Source organism: Arvicanthis niloticus, chromosome 28 (assembly GCF_011762505.2).
Source record: "Arvicanthis niloticus isolate mArvNil1 chromosome 28, mArvNil1.pat.X, whole genome shotgun sequence".
NCBI lineage: Eukaryota > Metazoa > Chordata > Mammalia > Rodentia > Muridae > Arvicanthis > Arvicanthis niloticus.
Window position 1 is genome coordinate 2,321,911 of NC_133436.1, and position 15,287 is coordinate 2,337,197.

At 43.5% G+C, this 15,287-nt stretch overlaps 1 protein-coding gene and 1 pseudogene across 16 annotated transcripts in view; one reads left to right on the top strand and one right to left on the bottom strand.

The window, feature by feature from the left end:
- Nucleotides 1-15,287, top strand: part of Wdr27 (WD repeat domain 27) — a 111,230-nt gene that overhangs the window by 421 nt on the left and 95,522 nt on the right. For 14 of the 16 annotated variants that reach the window (XR_013107941.1, XR_013107940.1, XM_076926558.1 and 11 more), the window contains exons 2-3: nt 9,666-9,858; nt 11,208-11,349. Coding sequence is in view for 14 of the 16 variants with exons in the window: in XM_076926558.1 (XP_076782673.1) it covers nt 9,691-9,858; nt 11,208-11,349 (310 nt within the window). In the remaining 2 variants the exon portion in view is untranslated. Of the gene's footprint in view, nt 1-1,064; nt 1,198-9,244; nt 9,552-9,665; nt 9,859-11,207; nt 11,350-15,287 lie in introns of those variants that run through there. The other 2 variants (XM_076926553.1, XM_076926556.1) reach the window with 2 other exon arrangements.
- LOC143440007 (large ribosomal subunit protein eL8 pseudogene) lies at nt 110-946 on the bottom strand (annotated as a pseudogene).

Here is a 15,287-nt window from a genome sequence, read left to right on the forward strand (position 1 = left end):
TCCATTATTCCGTAATAGCACACTATAGACTTGATATATCAGAAACAATCACCATCCTCTGTCCCACCCACATCCCCCCTCACAATTCCTTCCTTTTTTTTTTTTTTTTTTTTGGAGGATAATTTTGAAATTATATTTATGTACAGAAAACTTAGGGTACATTTAACCCAGTGTAGTGGCGAGTTCTTTAGTCTTTGCATTTTCCAGCTTGGCAACGCGAGCCACAGACTTAGGACCCAGGACGTTGCCTCCCCAGTGGCGGCGGATCTAGTCATATCTGTCACTATAATTGGTCCTAATCGCTTCCACCAGCTTAGCCAGAGCACCCTTGTCTTCCGAGTTAACCTGTGTGAAGGCAACAGTGGTGCATGTCTTCCTGTGGACCAGGCGCCCCAGCCTGGCCTTTCCCTTGATGATGCAGTAGGGCACCCCCATCTTTCGACAAAGGACAGGTAGGAAAACCACCAGCTCAGTGGGGTCTCATCATGGGCAATCACCACCAGCTGAGCCTTCTTGTTCTCCACCAAGGTGGTGACTGTGTTGACTCCTGCCCGGAGGACAAGTGGTCTCTTAGTAGGGATGTCTCTTTTGTCAGCGGCTTTCTTCTCAGCTGAGCCAGTAGCCTTTGCTGCTTCTCTTGCTTTGTCTCTGGCCTGTACTTGAGGGCAAGCTGTTTGCCTGTTCAGGGCCTGGGTGAACTGGTTAATGGCAGGGGGTACTTTGAGCCACTTATAGCGGATGGCTCTTTGCCGCTGCAGCCTGATGTAGTGGGGCCATTTGACGAAGCCTGTCAGATCTCTTTTGGGCTGCATGTCCTGCCCAATGCCAAAGTTCTTGAGCCTTTCCCAAGCAAAGGATGACCACCTTTTTGGCCTCCTGTTTCTTGATGGGGGCGGGGGGAAGGCGGGGCCACCTTCTTTCCCTTGACCTTCTTTTCTTTGGGCATCTTGGTTGGCTGGAGGAGAGAGCACACACACAATTCTCATGTCTGGAGACTTTCCTGGTTTATAAATGGATGGCCTCAGTATTGGGAAGGCAAGATGTTCTTTGTCTTCTTTTATAAGAACACCAATCACATCAAGGAGGTTCCACACTCAAGACTGGGATTACCTCTCATCATCCCTCCGAGTCTTAACCTTGGAAGAGAGAGTTCAACGTGGAAAATTTGTGGGGGACACATTCAAACAAGAGCATTAGGTAATACATGCAGTATGATGGCCCAAAAGTTCAAAATTAGTGGCTTGCAAAGTAGGCCAACAAAAGCAGGGTACCAGTTATTTCTTAGCTTACAAAACCCAAAAACAAACAAAAATCCCAAACCAACCCCTAAGTATAAAGGTAGGATCGTTTGCCATATTTAATAATTTAGGAAAGAACCTGAAGCCTTAGTAATAATAGCTGAGTGTCATTTTGCTGTGTTGATACTTGTGTTAGCTATTTGTTAGTGTTGTCCTCAATATCTAGATCCAGAGTACCGGGATTGGAGCCCGACTCCTTTCCTAGCTAATGTGGAGAACGTTATCTTTTGATGTAAGTGAAGGTTCAAGGGTATTTTACGATGCTGCCATTTTCTGCGGGAGCCAATCAGCAATTGAATTGCCTAATTATGGTTTCCAAACTCAAGAATGAAATGACATGATTCTACCTGTGTAGCTACTGAGAAACATTTTTTTAACATTGTATAATCAGAAGGAAACAATTTTTTTCTTAAGAATACACACATAGAATGAACTAGTTTTAGCAGTGATGCTCCTTGGGTAATAGAGAAGAATCACATGTATGCTTGTGTAGAGTGTATAGCTCTTGATATATCTGAGATGACTGCTTTGTTCCTACTGACTTAGCTTTAGAACCAGAGTCTCTTTATCTTTCACTCATCACTGCATTTCTTAGAGTTGCTTCCCCAGTCTCACACACACTGAAAACTTACTAGAAAAATAAACATAGTCTTTCTTATCCTTATCTGTCCCATGTTCCAGTGTATAGGATGTCTGGGATGTGCTATTCCAGGTTATCTCTGAGGAAACACAGTAAGACAGTGGGTCAGGATGGTAGACCCAGCATTACTGCTCTGGCACCTTCACTAATTAAATGGTTAACTCTCTGTGTATTTTTGTCATTTAAGAGTTAATTCCCATTGTGAGGATGAGTTCCGTGCTATACCAAACAGCCCTAGTATGCTAAACAGCCTCTTGCTTCTGCATAGAGCCTGTGAGGCTGTTGGCATTCAGATTCTCCTCCCAGGCGTCTTGTAAGCCTTCAGACCCCTTCCATCCTGTGGTGTCACTTTTTGTAGCCACCTCTTGTCCTCCTCCCCTCCCCCCTAGATATTGTATTTAACTACGTTGGAGATTCATATAGGTAAGACTTCCAAGGGCCAGGCTTATAAAGTGAGATACGTTACTCATGCTTTTTCCTGCTGCTCTAGCTAGAACACAGCCATGCGGTTGTACCCGACTACAGGGGAACTGAGTAAAGATGGCTGCTTTTGTGTCTAAAGCAGTGGTTCTCAACCTTCCTAACACTGTGACCCTTTAATACATTTCCTCATGTTGTGCTGACCCCAACCATAAAGTTATTTTGTTGCTACTTTATAACTGTGATTTTGCTGTTATGAATTGTAATGTAAATACTTGTGTTTTCTAATAGTCTTAGTTGACCCCTGTTCAACTCCAAAGGTGTTGTGACCCACAGGTTGAGAACCACTGGTCTAGAAGGACAGAGCAGTGGTTTGGTGAAAGATAAGCAGTTTCCCTTCCTGGGTCAAGGCACTTAGCATGGTAGGGCGGGGCATATCTATCCTCCTCACACAGATCTCTTTATGGGGCCTGACTGAGGCTTCCAGGGTCCAGAGACCTATGAGCTAAGCTGATGTACTGTTGGCTTCCCACTGGGGTACATTGGCTAAGTGTGGTCAGGCTATTGTAATGGAAACTGCAGAGGCAGCTCATGGCAGCTATAAGGTCCTGCTGGTTGGAGTCGGGAGTATTTCTTTGATTGCATGCTGATTCTGCTCTGTTGTGAGGCCCTCATTCTTCTACCATGGCCACATCTGAAATGGCTACTAAGGATGTGCTTCCCTAGAGTGCATGGCCCTGCCCTTGGGAGATGTATACCCTGTGAAGCTGTTGTGTCTTTGTTTGTTTATTCTTGGCTGGATTTTTTTTTTTTCCCTCAAGGTTTCCTAGAAAATAGTAGGCTCCGGTTAGTATGAGGCCCCTTTGCTCCAGGTGTGTTACCTACCTCTACTGTATCCCTCCGGGTCTTCTCATTAAGTCTGTTTTCTTTGGATGTAGCTGCTCTCCTGGTGGCTCATACCCTAAAGTTACATGGACTGAAGGCAAACATGCTTGAGATACTTTTGGCTAAACAGCCAAGTCTTGACTATTCTTTTGATGTGGGCCCCTTGAGGCGCTTAAGGGCAGCCTGAAAGCTCCCATGCTGCTGTCCACTTTCCACTTCTGCTTGCTTTCACATGGCCTCACCAACTTGTGTGAGGGCCACCACCCCTGTGGACAGCCAAGGGCCCTGTACTCAGTCCATGTGTGGCCAGGCTTCCAGACTACCTTTAGAAAGTCTTGGCATGTGCTTTGTTACTATGACATGAATCTTCCCCTTCTCTGGATCCTGAGGGACTTTCTTTGCCACCCCTCCCCTCCCCCCTTGGTCAGACATTGAGCAGTGTCTGACAGTGTCACTGGATCTCCTTTCAAGGTACCTGGTTATGTATTAGTTTAAAGAGCTGTAGAAAGGATCTCAGAATGTCAGTCAGTAGCTTAACACAACAGTCTCTCCACACAGCAGACAGCCCATGTTGCCCTCCTAATCAAAACAGGTCCCCTGCTTGGGTCTTTAGCCTTCTTCATTAGGGAGAAAATAGAGCTCCATCATAGATCATGCCTGTGCACTAGTGGGATAATTGTTCTGGAGCTGTACTTGTTAGAGCCTTGTAGCACAGGCTGCCCTTGATTTCTAGAGAGCTGGGAAATGTCAGTTTTGCTACATTCCCCTGGTTTTACGGAGAAAGCTGAAAGTATTGGATGAAACCTATTAGGTGACTGCCCAGCTATTGATTAGAAAAACAAATGTCTTCAAGACAAAAAGAATTTTGTGATGACCATCAGTTTTAAGAGGCCATCTGACCTTTGATCAAAGGGAGGATAGACTGTCGCTAGCTAATCCCGAGCTCTGGAACCGCCAGTGTGTGTCTCTGATTCTTCCTGTGGAATGACCTAGTTTCCTGGATACTCAACATCTCTGGTTGTTGCACATTGCTGCTTGCAGGAGAGGCAGGGGCTGCAGCTGAGAATGTCAGGCATCGGCAGCAAGGGCAGGCTGCAGCAGCAATGTGAGGTGCATAGGTTGGCCACAGAGCGTTGGACCTCAGGCTCAGGGCTGCTCCTGAAGATGGCCATGCATCTGCAGTCAGACTTTCCTTTCCTTGATGTTCAAGGTAGTCTGCTGTAACTGGTTAACACCAGAGAGCTGCTGTGAATGAATTTATCTCTTGTAAACATGTCAGCCTGCTAAGACATGCTCCCTGACACTCACTCTTGTTTGGGAACAGTATACGTCAGATGCTGAGTCCTGGGAGCTGTTCGCTTTCTGCTTTTACTTCTACAAGACCAAACCAGTCAAAATTCTAACATGGGACTTCACCCCCACTTGAAGAACTATTGGCAACTGATAATAGCTTCTAGGGGAGAGAGAGTAGAAAGTCATCTTTCTTTGGGCATGTGGCCACTGATAGGTTGTTCATGCCTCACTGAAGAGTTCTGACCGTTGTACTAATTGGACCCAGTGGTTTATGTCACAAAAACAAAAATCAAGAGGACAGGAAGATGGGAGGAAGAGGACATGGAAGATTTGTTTGGGGCAGAGTCCAGAAAGAGTTGGAGGAGAGGGAGAAAGGGTCAAAATACATTGTTTAAGTATATGGAATTCTCAAGGAATAAATTTAAAACACTTTATTAAAAGAAAACTTGGCACTGTGTCTGTGACATTTATTCTTTGTTACCAACTGACCACATCTGGACTTTACTAAAACTCGAGTGACGGGACACACCTATGAGGAAGTTTTCTTACTCAGCAGAAGTGGGAAGACCCACATGTAAGCTCTGCTGTACAGTTTGGTGGCAGTCTGCATGGAAGGAGGAAGTTCTTCGCTCTTTGCCTGCTTCCCCTCACTCTGGCTGGCGACTTGAATTCTTCACTGGCACAAGTGTCTACTTCTTCAGGATTCCATTGTATGCTGAAGACATCTGAAACATCCAGTCTCACTGACTGAACACTACTGGATTTTTGGATTTTCTATTTGTTGACAGCCATTGTTGGTTTAGCTAGACTACAGGCTGTAAGCCACTTTAATAAATCCCCCTTTTATGTAGATTTGTTCTCAATTCTGTTCCTCTGGAGAATCCTGATTAGTACAGTGTCCTTGAGTTGTCATCGTATTCCTTCTCTGTGGTCCTGTTTGCATCAAATTATATGTGTATGGGTGTGTGTATAAGCACAGTTGAGTATGAGCATATGTGAAGGTGCATACATATGCATGTGCATATGGATTTGATTTCTTCCTGTAGAATTGCCCACACTCACTGTCTTCCTCAGAGGCTTGCCTGTGCTGCTCCATCTGAGTTGTGGTATCCTGGCAAGTGTCACTGCCATGCCTTCTTTCTTCTGTGTATTTAGACTAATTCATTCTGATAGCTCCTGCATGATAAGAGCCACACAAGGTGCTCCAATTGCTACCCTCCAAATTTTCACACTGTGGGGTAGGAAAGTGGGTCCTGTTTCTTCCCATGTAACTGCAAGAAAGTTGGATTCCAAGCCTAGAGAATGCCACAGCGGAAGGTTTGCATCTAATGCTCACATTTACAAGTTAATTTATGATACCCCATGCTGTTCTGTCTCAGAAATAATAGCCCTAGTTGTTCAGGCCAACAACCTAAGAAGCTGTTTCACTCCTGTAGCCCCTATCATCCACTGGAGAGCATAGCTCATCAGGGTTACAGGACTGCATTGTCATCTCACCTGCTGTGGTCCTAAGCTTGGACACACCAGGAGCTTCCTCTATCAGAGCCATAGCCAGATCCATACTGTTCCTAAGATAAAACCCCAGAAGTCTGTTTTACGTTAGAAACTGTAGCTTAGGATCTGCAGATCCATCTTTCAGCGTTTCAAAGCAAAATATCTGTTTCCATAGCTAGTGAGGCCTTGCAGATTTTTGACTTACTGTACTAATCTACCCCTCCAGTCAGACAAGAGTTGTCCTGTTGAAACAAGCATCTGCCCATGGAAAACACCAGTACCAGACCAAGAAACAAAAGCACCAGCTACATAGAAACTTCCAAGCCACAGTGGCCAGAGTGTAGGGAGAATGGAGAATTTATATTCTAATTTAGATCATACTGTTATTTCACAAAGCAACAGAAGGACTCTTTCAGTGTTTGAGCTGGAGGAAAGAGGCAGGTGTCCTGAAGATGAGGGATTTTTCAGGGTTGCTAGTGCATGGTGGCCATGCAGGTTTCTCATAGCTACGCACAAAGTGCCTGCCATGTGTTAAGTCTGTCCTGTGTTGATTCATCATGGTTATTCGTGGGTGCCTGCTGTATGCTAAGTCTGGCCTGTGCTCATCTTGTGTTATAGTTTGATAGGTATTCGTTCTTCAGCTGACCAGTGGTAGTTTGAGCTATGAAACTGAGGTCTTTGAAACTTTGAAACTATTAGTATAGGATAAGCTTTGCATTAGGGCAAAGACTTTCTGAATAATTTTGACAGTGTAGTTGGTGAAAAATCATTGCCAGCTATATGTTTGACAGAATCATTATGTGGAATATACAAAGAACCCCCCAAATTAACAAGAAAACAAACTACCCAATTGGAAATGGGCTCTGGAGGTGAGCATAGTTCACAAAAGCATTTATCTGTTCATACGTGTCTAACACACACACACACACACACACACACACACACACACACACACACAAAACCAAAACAAAATCCCAAAGTGTTAACATCTTTAGCTATCTGAGAAATGTAGATTAAAACTACTTTGGGATTCCACTTCTCGCCAGTCATAGTGCCCTTCATTAAGAATATAAATGACAGCAATGCTAATGTGGATGTGTGAAGTGGGCGTGCTTAATCGTTGGTGGTGGGAGCGCAAATTTGTGCGGCTGCTATGGAAATCAGTCTATCAGTTTCTCAAAAAAGTAAAACAAGAATACATGTGACTCAAATATACTACTCCATATATATATATATATATATATATATATATATATATATCCTATCATCTATGTCTGTCTGTCTATCTGTCTATCTATCTATCTATCTATCTATCTATCTATCTATCTATCTACTATCTATCCTGCTGTAGATATACTGGGACATCTCTGTCCATTGCTGTTCTATTCACAATAGCTAGTAAATGGAAACAGTCAGCCTAGATGTCCCTTAATGAAAGAATGGGTATTAAAACAGTGTGTGCACAATAGAATTTTATCCAACTGTAAAGAAAAATGCAATCATGAATTTTGCAAATTAATGGATGGAACTGGAAAATACATTATGGTAACCCAGGTCCAGAATATCAAACATCTTTGATATGATTATAGCTTTGATTTCTTTGTTGAACTTGGGTTGTTTGTAGAGACAAGGGAACTAGAAATGAGCCATGGAGATGGGAGACGAGGTGTCGAGGGATGTGGGGGTGGTAGAACATGTGTGAAATGAAAATGGAGGGAGTACTGGGGATGTCAGGAATGTCAGATGGCTGGTCACATTGCATCCATAGGCAGGAAGCTGAGAGATTACTGATTCTCAGCTTTCTTCCACCTTGAAAAATGTTTTTATTTGTGTGTATTAATTAGACAGTGATGATTTTATTATGGCATTTCCACACATGTATTTTATGTTTTGACATATTCACCTCTCTCACCTCGACTAATCCCATTCCTCTTCCTAACTAGTTCTCCTATTTTTCATACCATTTGTTTCCTTTTCTGTGACCCAATGAGTGTTTACAGAAACATGAGTAAAAAGCTATTTACAGGAACATGGGCACCTTATTAGTGATGTAGCCACTGAAGAAAATGTCTGTTTTTTCCCCCTAGCAACAATTAACTACCTATAAATCCTGAGAGAGATGTGGGGACTCATGGCCTGCTTTCCCCCCTCCTCCATGTCAGGATATTGACAGGGTCACTTTTTTCTTTTCTCTTTAAATTGGATATTATATTTATTTACATTTCAGATGTCATCCCCTCTCCCCATTCTTCCCACCCCCGAAACTCCCTATCCCATTTCCCCTCCTTTTTGCTTTTATACCATTTTAATTACATGCAAGTATTAAGGTCAGTTCTAGGTTGAGGAACTAGCAATACAATAGATGCAAACAGTCAAGGAACAAGCAGGATCACTTTTATGTAGGTAATCACAGAGGATGTGGATCTAAGAGGGCATCAGCCATATCCTTCCCAGAAGACTGTGCTCCACAACTTCTACCCCTTTGTGTGGCTCTTACCATCTTTCCTCTCTTTCTTCAGTAATGAGCCTTGGAAGAGGTTCTATAGATGTACCATTAGTGGATAATCATTCAACACTCACTTAGTTTTAGTTACTGCTGCACTCTGCACAAGGAAGGTTCTCTGACCAAAACTGAGAGTAGCACTAATCCATGAGCATAAGTAAATACTTAGAAGGCAGTTTGACACCATTACTCATACATAAAGCAAAGCAGCACTGTCAGAGTCTATGGTCTTGGCTGCAGTGTGTTACACTTCAGAGTAAGTGTGGGTATAAATTAAAATCCTTTGTGATAGATGCTTCAGGAGCAGGGGCATGTGTTTGCACCAAGCAAGGCCATTTGATGGAGCATCTAGGGTCTAGTTTTAAACAGTTTGATTACTCTGTATTTTCTTTAAATCCCACGGTTCTTAGTTTTATGTAAGAAGGTCTGTTTTTCCTTCTGATGATAAAAATTTAAAGGATGGACTGGGGGCACTATCAGCTGTTTGCAGAGAGGTATAGGCATCATGATCACCAGAAACCACATGACTAAAGGTTGGCTGGCCGTGCCTTCAAGTGCATCTGTGCCCACAGTGGAATGATGAGTGGAGTCAAGGATTCCTCTAGCTTACTGCCACATGGGTCTAAGATGGTCACGCTCAGTAAACTATTTAATAAAGTAGATAAAATATCAAAAACATTTTTGTCATTTTATGCTTGTTGAGACTTAGAAGTGAATCACTGATGATATAACCCACAGTAACCTAACTTCCACCACAGAGTTTTGAGATATTTGAATGCATTCAGATCCTTGAGATACTTGAATGCTCCCCTGAAGTTCCTTATTTCTATTGCAGTCTCTCAGCAACTCCACATATGCAGAGTCTTCCTTCAGGCCAGGTCACTGGGAGGTGGCTGTTCACTTTCACAGTCCCGAAAGAGACCTAGAAGGTGGAGGGAGGCCTGTGAAGTGGGGACCATGGGAGAGCAGAAGAGTTCATTCCGTGCCCACTGCTACCTTTACCTTTTGGGGAGTTGGGGTGAGTGGGTAAGCGTGGTGTGTATACTCATGCTCATAGTGATGATTCACCTGGACGTTCATGTGTATTACTCACAGTATGTGTCCTCATCTTACTCATGCTTTGTATTTTCAGGCTGATAGTGGAAGCGCCTCCAGAGATGCCCTCCACTGATGGCCACACGAGCGATATAGTTACAGAACGATACGTGGTTGAGTCTAAGAAGTCTGCAGCTCATGCTCCACTTGCTTGTAGCACACAGCACTGTGCTTTTCCTTTAGATGGGAACCGTCTCTGTGTGTGGAGCCCCAAGGACCCTTCTCACCAGGCAGGTTACAAACCAAGGGTGTTCTTGTTAGGTCCAGGCTTGCAGAGACCGTGCCCTACCTATTTGTTTCTCAGATATTCGGGAAACATTAGCTTTCATGGAGTCAACTGTGAGCTTTGGCAGGACAATGTTTATAAACAAAAACATTATGTTGCATTCTTATATTTAAAATACAAATGGTCTGGAATTTACTTTCTTTAAAAAAAGTCTTTCCAAGAATACGAACAAGAAAAGACCCATCCTAACCTAATGAAGCTTCCATTCGCATAGCAGCTTGAGCTTTTTTACTTTGCAATGAAGAATAAAATGTTTAGGAGAAAAGTGTCCCATGTAGCTGCGCACACCTCGGAAGCCATGGCCAGATCAGGACCTCTCTCTTGCTGTGTGCAATGCCATTTTGACCTCTGCACTAGAGACACATTTCCTTCATGTTTAAACTTGATGTGAATGGAATGTCACACTGTGCATTTTTCTGTAGCAGTTTCTTTTGTTCACATGCATTTAGGAGAGGTTTGTTGTTCTTCCTTTTGATAGCTTCACAGAATACTGAACAGATTCTATTTTATCCATTGTATTTTTGGTGAAAATTGTCTGTTTTCTCTCTCTCTCCCTCTCTTCTTCCCTCCCTCCTTTTCTCTCCTTTTGTCTCCCTTTCTCTTCCTTTCCTTTCCTTTCCTTTCCTTTCCTTTCCTTTCCTTTCCTTTCCTTCCTTCCTTCCTTCTTTCTTTCTTTGTTATTTACTGTTTTCTGGTACACCCACATAGAACTGGCTGAGTTACAGGCCATGAACGTACTTAGTAGATAATATCCAGAAGGTTCTCAAGTGGCTGTTCCAAGCTGTGTCTTCGCTGATGGTCAGAGCTATGGGTGATCACACCTTGTCTGTATTTGCTCCTTCCAGGTCAGCAGCAGCTTCAGCCACACCCCTATAACTTTGCTTTACTTCCTGTTAGAGCCAGCAGAGCTTCCATATCCACTGCTGTGCAATGGCCCAAATGTGTTCATCCTCTTCCAGCTCCTCCTTAGCTGTCAGCATAGCCAGCATCTCTTCTGACCCACTGAGTACTCAGTACACATTGGTTTAATAAATAGTAAGGAGGAAAGGAGTGGGTACCCTGCTTCATTGTATCAGTGTGCCTCATCATAACAATGCGCCTCGTTGTGTCAGTGTACAATAACAACCAGTAGTGATGTGATCACTTGAGAGAATAAGCAGCAGTGTGTTTTGGAATTATAATGAATTAATTAAAAGTCAACACATCTAATAAATACATATGAAAACTTTAGGTTTGAAATTTTATTGTTCTTCTATATTTTTTGATGTTATAAGTAACCTATTTGTTTTTAAGCTTCTCACCCTACAAGGACACCATCAATTGATTACTGCTGTGGTTTTTGGAAATCAAATGGATCCATTTCTACTCTGCTCTGCATCAGATGATTATATTATAGTGTGGAACGTGGACGAATGCAGAGAGAAGACACTTAAAGGTAAACGGATGTAGAGCACAGTTTAACAACATTCAAATGAAGAAGTGCTGAGGACATACATATCTGTTGTAGGTATAGTGGTAGGTACAGTGCTTGCCTGCTGTCTTGTTAATTTTCAGCTTCACAGAGGCTAGGGTCATCTGAGAAAAGGGAACCTTAACTGAGAAAAAGCCTCCATAAGACTGGCCTCTAGGTAAACATAGAGAACATTTTCTTGATGGATGATTAATCTAAAAGGGCTCAGACCATGGTGGGTGCTCCGTTCCTGGCCAGGTTGTAAGCAAGCAAGCTGAGCAAGCCATGAAGAGCAAGTCAGTAAGCAGTGTTCTTCATATAATCTGACATAGTTCCCATCTTGAGTTCAGGCCCTGACTTCCTGGATGATGAACCACAAGCTGTAAGATGAAATAAATATTTCCTCCCCGAGTTGCTTTTGGACATCGCATTTGATCATGACATTAGAAACCCTAATTAAGATACCTACCATGGGCCGGGCGGTGGTGGCGCACGCCTTTAATCCCAGCACTTGGGAGGCAGAGGCAGGCGGATTTCTGAGTTCGAGGCCAGCCTGGTCTACAGAGTGAGTTCCAGGACAGCCAGGACTACACAGAGAAACCCTGTCTCGAAAAACAAAACCAAACCAACCAACCAACCAAACAAACAAAAGAATGGAAAAGAAACTAGAAATAAAAAGATACCTACCATGGAGAAGACCATGGGTTTAATCCTAGCTCCACCAAGATAGTAACTCATGTATAAATACATTTGTGACAGGGAGTGGGACCTGTCCCTTCAGTTCTGCAAGTCTCATGTATCATGTCATTAGCCCCACTGACAATTGCTGATGCAGACTTGTGATGGCATTACTCTTCTGTATTTTCTTATTTTGAATATCAATATTGTAGACACCTGAGGATGTGTGGACAGTTTGGAGTATCTTAGCTCATGCATAGATATCCTGGGCGTTTATATTCCATGTTGCAAACAGTGAAACAGTGAGGAAGGAACAAGGCTTGCTTTCTGCAGGGACATTTCCCACTCAGACTGAATAGGTAACACATTCCCCCCACACAGCTGAATAGTAAGATCTGGGAGTGTAGATAAGGGAAAAGTTTGTTGACTTCTGTAGAAATGTAACTGAGCTGAAGACAGGAGGCTCAGCTGGGGCTTGGGACATAGGTAAAAGGATATGTCTGAAAGAGAGAGGGGGGGGAGGGGAGGGGAGGAGAGGAGAGGAGAGGAGAGAGAGAGAGAGAGAGACAGAGACAGACAGACAGACAGACAGAGACAGACAGTCTAGGTGTGAAGGGTCTGGCTGGTGCATGTAATAAGAGCCTTGCCAGTTGAGGCTGATGATGCAAGTGGGACCACATCCCAGATGTACATTTATAGGATTATGCTGAGTGATGCCAAGTGACCACAGAATTCTAACAGTTTGTGCCTCACTGGTGTGAATGAGTGAAGTATGCCAGAAATGTAGCCAGACAGATTTGTGTCTTTTTACAATTTAACAATTCTTTTGAATAGTAATTCTCAAGGTATGGCAGTTTCAGTCGCAGCAATTTGCCAGACAATTTATTCTACCTTGTAATCTAACTGAGGTGAATATATTTTGCACACACGAGTCAATTTATCTACCTACCTATCAATCCACCTGAGTTACAGAATGAACACAAGTTAAAGAGGTTGTATAGAGTTCCAGAGGTTTTAGAAATGGGCCAGTATAAATGTAAGCAGAGCATGTATTGAGAAGATGAGGAACCCAAGCTAGTTGCAGGAAGAAGCTGTTGCTGAGGCCTCTGGAGAGGTAGGAGTAAAGGGGAAAATGTAGAGTTGAGCTTAGCATCAAGGTGAAAAGGCAGAACAGGGTTGAACAGGAACAGCAGGAGCAAACAGGTGAGGAAGTGGATAGGCAGATGGTATTAAGCTGTGTCAACATCAGGGAACCACAGAGGTCTGAAGCCCAGGGACAGCTGGGAGCTCTACATTTGCTTTGACAGGTGCACCAGTTATCAGAAGACAGGCCACTGCCATTGTACACATTAAAAAGCTGCATCTCTGAGGATGTGGGTAGACAGCCCTTTCATACGGGGCTGTGCTCCTAGAGTGTAGGTAGGCACTTCTAGTTGGAAGGACCTATACTATGGTGGTTTAAATGAGAAGGATCCCTATAGGCTCATATGTTTGAATACTTGGGCTTCGTGTGGTGGAACTGTTTGGGAAGGATGTGGAGGTGTGGTCTTATTAAGGGAGGTGTGTCACTAGAGATGGGCTTTGAGGTTTTAAAAGAACCAATTGAATATGCTCTGCTTTCTGTTAGTGGATTGGAACATAAGCTCTCAGTTGCCTCTAGCATTTTTCTTGCTTGACTGTTGGTATGTTCTCTACCATGATGGTGCTGGGCTCCCTCTGGAACTGTAAGCCCCAAATAAACTTTTCTTTAAGTTGCCTTGAGCATGGTGTTTTGTCAAAGAAATAGAGAAGAAACTAACGCATATACACTTAAAGTTATAGGTAGATGGCCCTCACTATTAGAAGGAGCTATACTCCCAAGCCTGTATATAGACAGTCCTGTGTTAGAAAGGGCTGCACTCCTGAAGCTGTAGGTAGATGGTTCTCTGTGTTGTAAAGTGGAAACTTAAGGGTTCTTTGGAAAGTCAGTGTATTGGATGGTGTGTTGCTGGGACAAACAGGTGAAGGAGCGTTTTCCTGACATGGACACAGGTGAAAGGCTAAGGCAGACTGGTGAAGGAATGTTTGGCTGAATCAGACACAGGTGAAAGGAAGTTCTGCTACAGCAAGCATGTGAAAGAACATGTGATGAAGGATTCTTCGATAATGACTTATGTATTGGTCCGCCTTATATGCATAGTTGAGCTGCATTTGTTGGGACTCCATAGAGAGAAATGCACCAAAAACCTTCTGGTGGTCTGCTGCAGTTTCTTGCCTGCTTCTGCGGATTCAAGAGTGATGTCCACCCAGACAGAGTCATGTGTTGAGGCAAGACACTTGCTAAGGCAAGGCCCGTGGAGGACACATGATATTGGGAGGACGTATAAAAAGGACTCCATTGTCAGTAATGGAGGCTCAGCTAGGCTTGCTTATAGAGCTATCTGTGCAAGGCTTATCGGTCTCTCATCTTTGCTGATCTTCTTCACTGAGAGAGGCACAGCTGGGAACTTTTCCTGCTGTTCCTGCTGGCCCTGGTCCCTCCTGTTGACTTGAGCAGAAGCTGAGGCCTCGCTGTCTCTGCTAGGTAGTGCCACCATTGCTGATTCCTGTTTGCTATCCCGACTTTACCAAACTGGATTGCTGATATATCCATGAAATGTTTTCGAGTGGATCGAGCTGCCACTGCTAACCTGTGAACTGAACTGCTGATTTCCAGACAACACATACAGGAGTTGCTCCAAAGAACCATTCTAAACAGGTCCACTTCCCCCTTATCCTTTCTTTTTGCACTACCTCCAGTTGGTGGTAGGTTAAAAGAGAGGCATTTAAGAACCATTATTGAAGGTTTTGAAAAAATTGAAGTTACAGTGTTGGAAGGAGCTGCACGCCGAGGCTGTAGACTCACAGCCGCCTGTGCTATTAGGTGCTCTCTGAGGTTTTTGTTTTCCCATGTTCATGGTTACCAGGTTTTTGGTTCCTCTCATGGTTGTTGATGATGAGTGGTCTGGGTAGAAGGTTCTTTCTGAATCATAGTGTCAGTGCTCACTTGGTGTCTGTCACAGTACATAATAAATTGTTTCTGTCTAATTTATTATGCTGAAGATCCTGGAGGTGAAAATGAACTTGTAGTTTGGGTTTGAAAGAACAATAGCTCCTTAAAGCTTTAAGCGCTCAGTGTGGCTGTCCTGTTCTCTACAGGAGTTGGAGCCTAATTGTATTTGGTGCCTGAACACATTGTGGGTAGCTCTGTTCACACCACTTCTGGG